The 15498-nt window shown below is 38.3% G+C and overlaps 1 protein-coding gene across 1 annotated transcript in view; it reads right to left on the reverse strand.

Moving 5' to 3' along the window:
• Nucleotides 1–15498, reverse strand: part of ASCC3 (activating signal cointegrator 1 complex subunit 3) — a 605262-nt gene that overhangs the window by 205414 nt on the left and 384350 nt on the right. Inside the window, exons 15-16 of the mRNA XM_075202837.1 lie at nucleotides 13371–13562; nucleotides 9946–10170 (exon numbers count right to left, since the gene is read on the reverse strand). Coding sequence (XP_075058938.1) covers nucleotides 9946–10170; nucleotides 13371–13562 — 417 coding nt within the window. The remainder of the gene's footprint in view (nucleotides 1–9945; nucleotides 10171–13370; nucleotides 13563–15498) is intronic.

Here is a 15498-nt window from a genome sequence, read left to right on the forward strand (position 1 = left end):
TCCTACGAATAGAATGAATGACTTTCAGTTGTTTATTGATCTTAATAAATTTATTCGACGTTTGACTCTTAAGAGACATTTTTTGAAAAATGAGAATATAACAGAGAGAAATGACAGTTCAAAATCAGGCATTAAAAGGCCATCAAAATTCTATCCATTAGAATCGAAAGGGGGGAATATAGAAGTATTTTTTCAGCTTGTTAAGAAAGAATTATTTGTTGAGAATAAATGTCCTAAAATTAAGAGTAATTTATCACCACAAGAAAAGAAAGCTCTTGAGGCCCTTATGAAAAATCATCAAATTGTTATAAAGCAGGCTGATAAAGGGGGGGGGATTGTTATTTTAAATAGAGTAGATTATGTTCTGGAAGCTGAAAGACTGTTAGGAGATAAGGATTCATATAGGATTTTGGAGGGAGATCCAACTTTTGAATTCATTCAAGAGATAAGAAAGATCTTGGATAAAGCCTTGAAGGATAATATCATTAATCAGGATGAATTTAGATATCTTTTGCAGGAATTCCCTATTATTCCCATTTTCTATTACCTACCGAAGGTGCATAAAAATTTAGAGAAAAACCCCCGGGGAGACCAATTATAGCGGGGATCAATTCTCTCACATCGTCTGCTTCTCAATATGTGGACTTTTTGCTAAAGAAATATGTGGGGAAACTTCCATCATTTCTAAAAGATACCACCTCTCTATTACAAATCTTGGCAACAGTGGACTGGAAACAAGGTTATAAATGGGTTACTTTAGACGTTCAAGCCCTATATACTTCCATTAATCACATCAAGGGGCTGGAAGCTATAAGATATTTCCTGGAAAATGATGAAGATCTGAGTGTGTTGCATAAAACTTTTTTATGTAATTTAGTCCAGTTTATTTTGTCCCATAATTATTTTAAATTTTTGGGAGCTTTTTATTTACAATTATGTGGGACAGCCATGGGCACCACTTTTGCACCTTCTCTGGCTAACCTGTATATGGGCAAATGGGAGGAAGAATCCATCTTTGTGGAGAATGTTTTTTCAAAATCTCTCATCTTATATCGTAGATATATTGATGATATTTTAATTATCTGGGATGGGTCTTTGGATCTCTTCCAAAATTGTCTTCAATATATAAATGATAATCAATTTAATCTTAAGTTCACTTCTTCCATTAATGAGACAAGTGTTGAATTCTTAGATTTGGTTCTGGAAATTAAGGAAGATAGAATAGAAACGAAAACTTTTATCAAAAATGTCGATACTAACAGCTATATACACTATGGGAGCAATCATATGAGAAAATGGAAAAATAATATTCCGTTGTCTCAATTTAGTAGAATTAAACGTAATTGCTCTGACAAGAATGTATGTAAAGAACAAACAGAGGTCTATGTTGAAAGATTTAGAGAACGCAAATACCCTGAGTCTATTATCTCTGAGGCACTAAAAAGAACTAATGATATTGAGAGAAACGATCTTCTAAAATATAAAGAGAGAGAAAAGAAAGAGAATATGATCCCTTTTATTACAGAATATGGGAGGGGGGAAAAGAAAGTAAGACATGTTCTTAATAAATATTGGAACCTGATCTGTGCGGACCCTGTTTTAGGTTCTATAATGCCTAAAAAACCTGAGATTGTTTTTCGGAAATCTAGGAATTTAAAAGATATGGTGGCACCTAGTAATCTGAAAAGTGTGGTCTGTGAAGATAAAACTAATAATTTTCTAAAACATCCCAATGGTTTTTATAAATGCACTAAATGCAATGTATGTAAATTTGTGGATGGACCGAATAAGATATTTACTGACTCTGGTAATAAACAGGAGTTTAAAATCCAATCACATATGAATTGTTTGGCTTCATCTGTCATATACATGCTTGAATGCCCATGTGGCCTAAAATATATTGGGAAAACTAAGAGGAATATCAAATTACGAATCCAGGAACATGTGAGATCAATTAAAAATAAATTGGATATACACTCTATCCCTAGACATTTTAATAAACATCATAATGCGGATCCAAAGGGGCTTAAATTCAAGGCTATAGAACAAGTCTCCCTGGGCCCTAGAGGTGGAGATTTGGCCAATAAATTATCACGTAGAGAGATGTTTTGGATCTATAAACTGGATACACTTGCACCAAGGGGATTAAATGAAGCCTTTGAGTTGGCTGCTTTTATATGACATAATTTGGAATACTAATTGTTGTTTTTTCTGTTTCTTTTCTCTTTTTTCTTATTGTTTATTTGACAGGGGGATTATGTACCTTGCAAGTGTTATATATTAACTGATATGTGTGGGTATATTATATACTGTATTATATATCCTGTATATGTAATCTATATATGTAATTTGATCTGTTGTTATTTTTTGGTCGGATTGTATATGAATTGATGTTAATGGATATGTGAAGACATATTTTGTATGGGGTGTTATACATCTTTCATATCTAATTTATGTATGTAATTTGAATTGTTTACTCTTGGTTAGATTGTTTATAACCTGATATTTGTAGATATCAGCATATACTGCTAAATACCATATTAATAAGGAGGGGATCTACTTGGAAATGGCGTTGGTATGGCTAAGGGTTATAATCCACGAGAAAATGGCGCTCTCCACTGTTCAAAAATGAGGACAAGTTTATGAATGTTCTGTTGATAAGTATAAGGAGGCTCGTTTTTTTTCGAGAAAGTTATTATGTTTTAGTGTTGCATATCTATAAAGCTATGTTATAGTTATAACGTGGAAACAAATAATGTATATCTAATAATGAAATAAGGTTTCTGCATTGTTAAATGATAGATCTTCCGATACCGGAAGTGATAGAGGGTCCGTTACCGGAAGTGAGGTCACATCACTCAGTCCGGCTGGATCTTTGGATAATGACTGTTACAGGTGTTTGTGCTTTATGGGACCATATAAACTGGACATTTGGACTAACATACCATACTACATACCCAGAATCCTCTTGAAAAAGTCGAGTGACGAAACGCGTTGAGGAGGATAAGGCGTTTTCTGTGTGTTGTTTTCCGTGGATCACCACATCTACCCCGGCCAGGTGGTTTTGAGAGATCCGTGATTACCATCAGGAAAGACTGCAGATAAGCCTATATTTGTTTTATATGATGTACGGGCGCATTTTATATATATTAAGGATTTTATCTTTGTAATAAAACACTTTTATGGATCATAATGTTATGAGCTTGTGTTGGTACCCAGCTTTGAGGAATTGTTGATAGCCTTAATACATACACACACACATATATATATATATATGGCACATTTAAATTTGATTTTGTTTGTATGTAATTAATGATTATCTTAAGATACTATACATTAATATATATTGAATAGTGAAGTAATTGGGCAGTACATGTATAGGGGAATATTCAATTTGGTGCGACATGTCTCTGTAATGTCCCCAGAGTCACCTTGCGCTGATGTTATAGCTGGAATTTCCATACAAAATGAGTGGTGATTCCTACCGTCATTGCCAGTAATGTGCGCAGCCGCACATAGCGGTGTTGTGCGCAGAGCACATCAACGGCAATTGAATCTCCACCATAACGGCAGATTCAATTTGGAGCAAGATGACGCAGTGTGTCTCTGGAACAGACCGCAGAGACACATTGCGCCAAAGATTTTACAGAAATGTATTTGTGTCCCATAGAGATGCTCAGAAAAATGAGCATAAATTTCTTACTGTAACAGCTGGCAATAGCCGCATCTACCCTTATATTCAGAATGCTTGGGACTTAGATTTAAATATAACAGCAATTATTTACTTTTCATATGTCTAGTTTTAGGACCTTTCTGGATAACAGATTTTTGAATGAAAGATCCCACAAACACATAATTTTCTGGGTACCACTCAAACCTCTAACTGGTACACTTTGTTTTTAATGTCTCATACAAAGTGATCTTGCATAATAAGCATTGAAGCCTAAGCATATCTCACAATCCTGCCACATGCTGACAGTAGTCATTGTGAATTTATCGGTCTTCATCCTTCCATTCCCCTAAAGGAACAAAAGGGCCGCATGGCTGTATTTGTCTCATATTGTTTAGCATACTGTTTGCCAGGATGATAGGTCCGGCAAATGTTGACCTGAGGGAGAAGCACAATATATCCTTCTAAAACTCAGAGGCAAATGATGATCTGTGACTTTCTGAATCATAGTATCCAGTTTGTCTCCAAACAGTAAGCCACCTTGAAAAACATAGTTAAACAATGTTTTTGACTGTTGATCTGCTGCTCAGGGACACAGCCACAGAACTCTCGTGGCCATGACTGTTGAAGCTAGACTGACAGAAAGTGAGATTGTGTCCAAAGATGCTTCACAAAGGAAATCAATTTTCATGATTTCCATATTCTTCAACAAGTGTTGTCTACATGTTTTCGTGACTGTTCCTATATACATTGTCCACCAAGATTCTGAGTGCCAAAACCATGGCTACTTTGCTATAATTTACATTTACATGAGGAGATTTGTGTTTAAAAAAAACAAAAAAACATAAAAAAAAACATTTCTCCATTTTTCTATCCATTCGTGCTTTGAATGAACCTCCATCTTGCAATGGAATGGCAGTTCTTGCTGGAAGACAGGCTACGGCAGTGTCAACCTTGGGTACTGTGTCCCACTTAGTGGTTTCGGTTTCTTGAAAAAGATGCATACAATTCAGTCTTTTAAAACTGGATTTCACTTATCCAATTGCTCCCATTCCTTAACTGGGAGTTCTCCAACCACCCGGCATGACTCGGCTCAGCAGCCTATTATTAGGAGGTATAATTAGGAACATTTTAAAATGAAAAAAATGCAGGTAGCCAAGTGACCCAGGCCAAAGTAGCCCACTATGGGGACTGACCCCCATCATCCGGTGTACTATGAAAACTCTACACTTCTGTTGCTTATCCACAAAAATTAGTCTTCCCAAAAAGAATCTACACATCCATGTTGGAGGTTGTGTATCAGGACTCAGAGATGCACATCTGAAACTTCCTGTTGTGCTCGAATACTAATCTAGAAATTAAGTCAGACATTCGGGTCACATTGCTTGATGACACGGCATCTGTGTGTGTTTTTTGTTTTGTTTTTTTAAATTTCCTCTGTCAGAGCACCAGCTTTCTCTGCATATACTAGAAGAGCGACCCAGGAAGCTACCCCTGTGCCAGTGGGCATACCCATAAGAAGCGAAACTGGGATTGTGTCTACACAGGAACATAGGTAAGCCCACATACAAACACACAAAACAAAACAAAAAAAACCCATGAAGGAGGTAGGAGTCACAAATACTTACTGGAGGTGTCCAATTTTGTTCCTGTCTCTACTCAACTGATTTAAGTGTTAAACCATTCATTAGGGCTGCCATACAGTCTGAGGGTGAAATTGTGATACTGCAAAAGTTCCCCAAGAATTCCAAGGAAAAGACCAAATAAAATTTGGAAGAAAAACCAAGACCTTCGGACTGGAATATACTGAATGAAACCATTTTAGCTTAAATCACACTGTTTAACAGACAATGAGAAAGTGAAGCAGCAAATTTTACTAGACCTGGAGACATATCCAAATAAGAACAGAATGCAGATGATAACCTATCAAAACTTGAAAAGGAGTGCAGTGATAACTAGACCAGGTGAGAAACTAACTTACTAGAAAGATGTGTATTCACTGGAGATCCTTATCTAAATGCATAAAAGATTGTGTACTAAATGACAACCCCTCTATCTCAGTGATCCACAAAGTGGGCAGAGATATCTATAATTGCAGTAGTTACCACCCAATCTCCCTACTCATAAGTGATGTGAAATTAGATGTTAAAATTATCACAAATATACTTAATAGACTCCCATCCCTAGTCCATTATAATCAGGTAGGATTTGTCCCAGGCCGCCTGCCACGTTAAAACACGAGGAGAGCCGTTCACCTGATTCACATGCTCAATACTAGGAAAACCCCTAATATAATTCCTTTCTTAGACGCAGAGAAAGGGGTCTCAAATTTGGGAACCTCTGGAAGCTTTCTCACAGGGTTTCAAAAGCCCTCTACTCCCAATCAGGGCCGGATTTACCGCTAGGCAACCTAGGCACCTGATAGGGCCTAGCGGCTCTGGGGGGGCACAGCTGGGGGGGACAGGAGTAATTTTAAAAAAAATGAAAAAAAAATAAATAAAAAATTCGGCCCCTCCCCCGACTCGCGGCACCCCCCCCCCCCCGCGACTCGTGCGGGGGGGGGGGGGGGGTGTGCCGCGAATCGGAGGAGGGGGGGTCGGGTGCCGCGAATCGGGTCCCGGCAGCCTCTTCTCCTCTCAGTGATAGAGAGAGGGACCCGACGAGCGATCACGTGACTCTTTCTCTTTTTTTTTTTTTACATCTGGACTGACGGAGGAGGAGCAGCGCGCAATAGAAAGGTAAGTAAAACAAGGGACAAAAGTGGTTATGGTGAAGGGGCACAGAAGTGGTGATGGTGAAGGGGCACAGAAGTGGTGATGGGCACAGAGGTGGTGAAGGGCACAGAGATGGTGATTGGCACAGAAGTGGTGATGGTGATTGGCACAGAAGTGGTGATGGTGAAGGGCACAGAGGTGGTGATGGTGAAGGGCACAGAGATGGTAATTGGCACAGAAGTGGTGATGGTGATTGGCACAGAAGTGGTGATGGGCACAGAGGTGGTGATGGTGAAGGGCACAGAGGTGGTGATGGTGAAGGGGCACAGAATTGGTGATGGTGATTGGCACAGAGGTGGTGATGGTGAAGGGCACAGAGGTGGTGATGGTGAAGAGGCACAGAGGTGGTGATGGTGATTGGCACAGAAGTGGTGATGGTGAAGGGCACAGAGGTGGTAATGGGCACAGAGGTGGTGATGGTGATTGGCACAGAGGTGGTGATGGTGATGGGCACAGAGGTGATGGTGAAAGGGCACATGTGATATTGTGAAGGGGCAAAAGTGACAATGAAGGGGCACAGTGTGATGATAGAGGGACAAAAGTGACAAGAGCACATACTTGGATTTATGCGTATTATTTTTGCAAACAACTTAAGTAAGTATTTCTGCCCTGACTTCAATATTTATTATGTTGTTTTGACCCAACTACTTAAAAAAACGGGACTGCTTGGTAATTATTTAGGGGTGCCTTTTTCTGCAGCAGGGTGGCCTTGCTCTTTTCACATGTTAGGTACGCCCCCAAAGATGCAAGCCACGCCCTCACCTCCTTTGGCGGCACATGCTTTCATACTTTCGTATCTGCTTAACTATAGGGGTATATGGTGGGCATGCGGCGGCACATGCTTTCACTTCTACGTAACTATAGGGGTATATGGTAGGCTGCAAAAATATAGTGCTATGGATTGTTGCAGGGAGGGGCCCCAAAAACAGTATCCTGCCTAGGGCCCTATGAGGTCTAAATCCGGCTCTGCTCCCAATCCTCAGAGACATGGTCAATAGTATCTGCATCGGATACAGTACGCGTCATGGCTGTCCCCTCTTATCATTGTCCTGGTTAAAGAGCCCCTTGCAACAACCATTAGAGTCTGTCCAGACATAAGAGGTCTGTGGATGGGGGGGGGGGGGGGATCTTGTAAGCAAATGAACTCTCCCTGTGAATGATGTCCTCTTGACCCTCCAAAAGCATAGAGCATCTCTCCCTAGCCTGTTCAGAAATCTTGATCATTATTATAGTCTCTCGGACTACAAGATAAATATTATTAAGTCATAAGCTACCTTACTACATTACTTAATTTACCTAATCTGGAGGGTCAAAACATCACCTCTCAAGTTACCTTTAGAAATATAAAATAAAATATCTTGGCTTATATCTTACAATCTTCTATGAGTCCCTGTACCAGGAGAATTACCCTGGTCTCTTTATTAAAATCAAATGAGCTGTTCTTTTTGTATCCCTTTATTATTTCATGGCTGGGCAGGATCATTGCAGTAAAGATGAATGTCCTCCCCAAACGCCTCTACTACTTTCAGACTCTTCCCACTAAGGTTTTGCTATTGGAGCTTGTTTCCATTCAAAAATGCTTAGCAAAGCTCGTGTGGAATAGTCCTAGGATAAAATTGAGCCCTTCTAATAAAAACCACTAAACGTGGTGGTAGAGGATTTTCAGAACCAAACATCTATTATTGGGCTACCCCCGAGAGATAGATTGTAGCCTCTTTCGCCTCCCCATCCTCCTTGTCGTAGGAGGAGACTGGGACTAATTATATCATGCTGACATTCCTCTTCCGTATCTGGGGTCTCCATAAACAGTCTAGATTTCCCCTTGAAAATCTCCTACACTGATTTTTGCTCTGTACATCTGGGAGACTTGAAGAGTAGGTATCCAACTATTTTCCCCTTACACTGTACCTCTATGGGGAAGCCCTGACTAAACCCTGAAACTCTCCATGACCTTCTTTCACACTTGCACTTATTCAGGCATACGGTTCATGGGTGACCTCCTACACCAAGTGGCTTTACTAACCTTAGACGAACTACAAACCAAAATTACCAGACCTTCGCCTGCAATTCTTCAAGTAGTTTAGTTTAAACATTTTGTAGGGTCTCTCCGGATGGATACCCCCCACATACTTCTTTGTTTGTAAAATTATCTCCTCACCACTCCAAAAAGGCATGACTTCCTCTACATACTCTATTGCTCTTGATGCTATATACCCCTGAAACCAAAAAGGAGAGGCAGTGGGAAAGGGACCTTGGTCCCCCACATGAGGAGGGCAATTGGGAAACCATTAGAGTACAGGTAGCCACCAGCTCCATTTCCACACTGATTAAAGAGAACATTTATAAAGTTTATTATAGATGGTACTTCATTCTTCATAAGTTTGCAAAAAATATCCCTCTTACTCTTCAACCTGCTGATTTGGATGTTGACAAAGGGGTTCCTTTATTCGCAACTGGTGGTCATGCCAAAAAGTATCCATCTTTTGGAATGGAGTCAGAGCCCTCCATTCCTCAGTCCTTCCGTGTCCCATCTGCAAACCATAACACTGACTCCTTTGTTATCCACTTCAATATGCTGATAAGCAATCTGCAAAATTGCCTCCCATATTCTTGCCACCGCTAGATGCTTAATTGTTAAGACATGGAATCCAAGTTCATTGCCCAGATGGAGAAGATTATCTATCATTTACCTATAACTCTAACCTGACCCCACTGAATCTCTTTAGTATCGTCATATTCCATTCGCTGAATTGAGTCACTCACAGAAATCTCGCTTTCCATACTTCTTTGAGGTATAACCTCCCATACATAATGACCACCCTCCCACCCCCCCTGTTCCTACCCCTCCCACCCCAACTTAAAAAATAAAAATGTTGGTAATAAAGGTATGAACAACATTTTAGATATCTTATTTCTTGGAATGTTTTTATGCTCTACTGTTTCCATGTTGTTGTTTTTTATATCATATATGTGGTTTTTGCGTTTATATTTCTATTTAGAGTTTTCAAAATAAAAAGTTAAAAAAGACAACTCCTCTAAGATAAAACTTCAGTGAATGGTGAGGTACCTTGTTTACATGCAAGTACCAATCAGGTATCCTTCTGGACACACCATTTCTACTTGGACACATGGGGAAAGAAGTCATATAGATTGCTATCCCTATATGACATAATGGAGCTTCAGTAACAGGGAGTTAGCACCGATGATGTGATCACAGTCAAGCATGAAGTCTAGAGTTAGAGCATTTGTTTGTATGTTTGCACATTTTATATTAAAAACAAAGTATTTAAAAATATCAAATATATATAACGTTTAGAAGCATACCAAATATGAGTACTGTGTGCCTGTAAACATAAGTCACAGAATAAAATAAGCGGTATAATTCTTGAGTTAATTTAGTAAATCTTTACTTACATGTAACCCACCTAATAAATTATATTTACACAAAAATATAGTTTATTTACTATAAAAGCAACACCTATAAAACATAGCCATATTTACCTCAGCATTCAAATTGTCTGCAAGACGTTCAAGAAACTGACTTTCAATTGGATTTTGCTGTGTGAGCAGAGTTAGGTAATGGCTGAGTTTGTCATGAGTTGTAATGATGGTGCCTTCACCAAACTTGTCAAACTGTGGACGCCCAGCTCGTCCAAAGATCTGCATTACATCTAGAATTCCCAGATCTACAAACGATCCTCTTTTTGCATCATATATTTGTGTTCCCTGTTTGGAGAAAATGACAGTTAGCATTTTGCAAAAACAGTTAAACACAAAACACTATTTTGATACTGAATATATTGTATTATTTTCAGTAAAACCATATTACTAGCAAAATGGTTGGCATATTGTGAAATCTGCATGAATCAAAAATCACATTACTACAAAGAAAATATGTGAGTGGCCCTGAATGTTTTTTCTGACTATAAGGACTTCTTCACATTGGTATTGTTTATATTACCCAGTGCAGTAATAACTTGCTAACAGCATATATAACACATGTATATCACCTTCTAGACTCCTGCACACCTCCCTTACATTGCTAGTAAAAACATTTATTTCAGCTAGCTAGTATTTTGTGTTTTATAACGTAATGACCAAGGAACTGCTCAGTGAGGATCTAGACACTAGCAATTTTGGTGTGATTTTAGTCTATAGACAAATAGCTACTCTGACTAATGCTGTGTCAAAATAGTCTTGAAAAATCACATGCTGCAAATTGTACCCATAGAACTCCATGTCTGTAGGCTGCTGTTACTTGCGAAGTATCTCCAAACAGGGTGGGGAGAGAATAAAAAATTGCATGTTAAATTTTAAAGACGCTTGCTATTGTGTGCAGTGGTTTGTTTCATCTGGTTGCAATACAAAAACTGCCAGTCTGACAGCTAACGTGACCACTTGCATGTACCAATGATACATTTCTATTGTGGAAAATGGTCCAAAACATTTCAAAAGTGTGGAGATTAACACCTTGCTTGTTATGTACTCTCTTCAGGTTCTGACTTTTTTAAAAAAAAAATTTGGCAAGGAATGTTTAAAGATAGGATGGTGTTTTATCACTTGATTATAAGCAAAACTACTGTACTGATACTTTCCTGTGTGAAAGAGAACATGGAAAGTTACTTTAAACAAGTAAGCATACAAGTGCACTGAACCCTCCAACTACTTTACTAAAATAAACGTTTACCTTGGGTATAAAATGCAACTAGAGCCCATTTGCACTCATGACTGTATTTTTCCATTCCTCCTTATCTATTCCTGCCCTGATAGAGCTCTTACTTTTATTAGAGCTGTATGCTTTTGGTAGCTAAATAGCTGAGCTAGTTAGTGGTGTTTAAATGCTAATAATCAGTTGGATAGCTGTGGTAGACACAATATTCTATTTCTCGATTCTCCTGCAATTATCAATGAGGATGGCATAAGGCCAATGATTCAGGACACACACAAGCTCTTAGTGATTGCAATGCAATCAAAGCCAATGAATGTATCTAATGTGGGGAAAATGGAGCACCAAGATGAAAGTCATGGAAATACTGTGAGAACATTCAACCATATGAAGACAGCACACTGGTCATAATCAAATCCAGTGTGCTCATACAAATAGTTAGCAGATAATTATGGAATTTTCTCTTAGTTACTGAAATCCTAAATCTCTGAAAGAATTCTGGCCTTTCAGGAAATGAAAGAACAAATCTGCTGTAATCTGATTCTCACTATTAGGTAAAGACAATCCCTGGGGTTCACCAATTACTTCTGAGGTGACTGACACACAGTACTGTAGACTTCATACATAATATGTAATAACTCACAGTTTATAGTCCAGTTGATTATGGACTTGTATTCAAAATAGTGGAAACTTGCAATAACAGACTTCTAAGTGAATTAAAATATTAATGCAAATATCTTTTTCCTACGCCTATTTCAAATATAATCTTAAATAAACAATTATTGAGAACTGATAGATTTATGTAATCTGATTTATTTTATATGTTGAGATTGTAAAATCACTGTCCTCTGGAGATTATCCCGCTGTATAGCATACCTCCCAACACTGACTCTGTGCAAAGCACTAGCCCCCCCCGAAACACCCCTACAATGTCGCATGCACCAGTGTCAGGTGCAAGCTGCACCCGATTACCATGTGACACACATACCAAATGGCCTGGCAGTGGGGACAAAAATCCTGACTGTCGGGAAAGTCCACAAGGAATAGTCGGGAGGCATCACATAGCAGCCTTCACTGTGCCCCAAATATGATTTAAAGAGTACAATACTTTGTGCTAAATTGTCCATTAGATGGAGATACTTATAGATCAGTGTTTCCCAAACCCAGTCCTCAGGGACTCCTAACAGTGCAGGTTTTCCAGGTCACAAGTGAAATAATTAGTAAAACTGTTACCATGTGTTAGTCAGTTATGGATACACCTGTGCTCCAGCAAAAAGATCTGGACATGCACTGTTACAGATCCCTAAAGACTGGGTTTTGGAAACACTATTACAGTGGTTGGAAATCAGATAGCGGAGAAGTCAGCAATGCTACCTCACAGCGATGGGCCTTGGGTTTAATTCAGGCTATTATGCTGTATGCTTTGAGTTTGTATGTTCTATTTATAAGAATAGTTATAATAGTGGAGCTAAGTGCAGGTTTGACCCAAAAAGCGGAAGAGTCTTTTGGTTATTTGTTATTGAATACAGCCCATCTGTCATATTTGATTTTTTCATTGTGCATCACAAATGAAGAGAATGCTACCAGTGAAATGTTTGTAGTGAATGGGCAATGTTATAATGTGCTGCAAAATAAAATATCTTTATTCATTATGGATATTTTCCTTAGCTGCTGCAGGAACTGGAAACTGGCAAGTCACATCACAGCAAAATGTACATTTGTGTTTGTTTAACAGACTGTGGCATAACAAATTAACAACTGAACGAAAAAAATGTATGCTTTTATTTAACACTCAAGAGCTGCTTATAAACCTCTGATGCTCTGATCAAGAATTCCTTAGGCATTATTTGTCCTTTTACATGCAGACAAGTTGTAGGTCACTATTCAATTAAATGGAGCACAAGAGCTTTAACCCAACAGGTCATTTGCATTGTGCACATCCCACAGAAAACTGCATTTCCCCAGACTGTGCTTGTGCAGAACTGAACTGCAAGGTCTAGCTTCAGGTGATCTCTCCTGCTACAGCTGGGGAATAGGATTTCTGGGCAGAATTTTAATAAATCTCTTTACTGTCCATTTTTGAATTGAGGGCGGTGACATAGGTTTAAACAACTTGCTATAAATTACAATTGGATGGTATTTGTTGAAATGCACCTCAGCGTGTTAACAAAAAAAAAGTATCATTGCTTCAATTGTTCTAATTTCCCCTGCAAAATAAGCAGCAGACAATGTTATTCTGTTCTGCAGAATAATCTCTTACCTTAATGATAACAGCGTGAGCAGGGAGATTGACACCCCAGGCTAATGTGGCTGTACATAGCAGGACTTTGATATGTCCCTGAGAAAAAAGGTTCTCCACCAAACTCCTATCTTGCCGCAGCATGCCTGCATGATGAATACTAAATCCATCTGGAAACAACTCTCTTAGCTGCTTATTTCTAGACCTTTGCACCTGTAGTAGACAAAAGCATTTGGTAAATGACTGATTAGTTCATAATGAAAAGACATTCATGTGTAAAGAGGAAATATGCAATCACGAGGATGACTTAGTGCTGTTCTTTTGATATTCTAAATACTGCTATTGTTTTCAATCCAGCTAAACACAAAGTACTGCAAAATGCAGCCATCTCTTTACTGCACGCATAATCATTTTTAAATATTTTAATTACTTTTTAATGTCGTACAACTGACTTCATGTAAAAGTTTCCTGGTACTATATTCATTCCAAATGCAAGGTGTGTAAATTCATCCTAACAAATAAAAACATGGATAACACGTTTGCTGTGCACGGATTCCTTGTGCTTATTTTGTAAAAGAAAGCTGCAATCAGGTGTTTATTTAATATTTGGTATAAAATGATTATTACTTAAGCTTTCTGTTTCTCTTCCTTACTATTTCAGATAGTCCAATTCTTTTTTGCTATTATTGTCTGCAAAGAAGTTTAGTCTCTTTATCATCATCAACAGCTATTTATATAGCGCCACTAATTCCGCAGTCCCTGCCCCATGGGAGCTTACAGTCTAAATTCCCTAACAGACACACATAGACAGAGAGACTAGGGTAAATTTGATAGCAGCCAATTAACCTACTAGTATGTTTCTGGAGTGTGGGAAGAAACTGAAGCACGGAGGAAACCCACGCAAACACGGAGAGAACATACAAATTCCAGATAAGGCTATGGTCGGGAATCAAACTCATGACCCCAGTGCTGTGAGGTAGAAGTGCTAACCACTAGGCCACTGTGCTGTCCTCTTACTAAGGGCACATATACACTTGTATTGTACCTGTATTACAATAAATTGCAAAATTATATGAAAATAAAGATTGTTGATCTTGTTCATGGTCTGTCAAGTATTTGTATTGAGTATGGTGGCAGTGATAAGTGAATTCATCCTTATCACCACAATGGGTTAGTCAACTTTAAATATTCCTCATAGTCCTATTTCAAACAGTTTAGTTTAGTCCCATTGTAAACAGTATATATTCTGAATTCTAGTCACTTTGTATACTGCATAATTAATGGGACTAAATACTCTAAGATTAAATTCCACATCCCTCATTTTATAAAGGACAATGGACACTGATTTGTAAACAATCCCCAAAGCCTTACTCAAAGCTGTATTTCAATATTCTACATTGTCCACAAGTCATTGAAAATCAGTGCACTAACATTTCCTGTCAGCTGCTCTGCGGATATGTATTGCAGAATAAATGTTCGATCGTATGGATACCATTTCCATAAACATACACACAATGTTTTGAGGGAGAATACTGCAGAAATTCTCCAAAATCACACCCCAAATATAATCAAATATAAACAAAATGGTGGAACAAATAATAATAAAAAACATGTAATGTGACATTAATGTAAGGTGATCATAGTCTGCAGAGGGGCCAACTGGAAACAAGCTAATCAAATGCTCATTCTCCAGCTCACATGCATTTAAGCACTACTCTCTCCAGCCCAAAAACCCCAAATGATTTCTGGTGTGCTGAACAGTTGTCAGCTCTTAAATGCTGTGTGTAGTCCACCCCCTTTAGAGAGGATTTCTTATTACCAGTAGTATGGTAACAATACTGTTAATATGTTGTTTATCTTTTGTGTACAATATCTTAATCAAATGCACACATTAAAATTAGTAAAATGTAAAAGGTAAAAATAATTTAGAACTAAAAGCAACTGCAAGGGATCTGTGCAGTCAGTTCTTAGTAAGAATTAACTTCCTAAAATTTTATTCCAGAATCACTAGAGCATCGATTTTGTGTAACTTGTACTGATTAGTTTTTTTTTAAAATGGAAAAAAGGGGCCTATTTAATAAAGGGCAAAAAGCCCTATGTCCGACAATAGAGCTGGCCCGCATACATCACAGAATAGTAAGATTCGTTA

The sequence above is a fragment of the Mixophyes fleayi genome, chromosome 3 (genome assembly GCF_038048845.1).
Source record: "Mixophyes fleayi isolate aMixFle1 chromosome 3, aMixFle1.hap1, whole genome shotgun sequence".
Lineage (NCBI taxonomy): Eukaryota > Metazoa > Chordata > Amphibia > Anura > Limnodynastidae > Mixophyes > Mixophyes fleayi.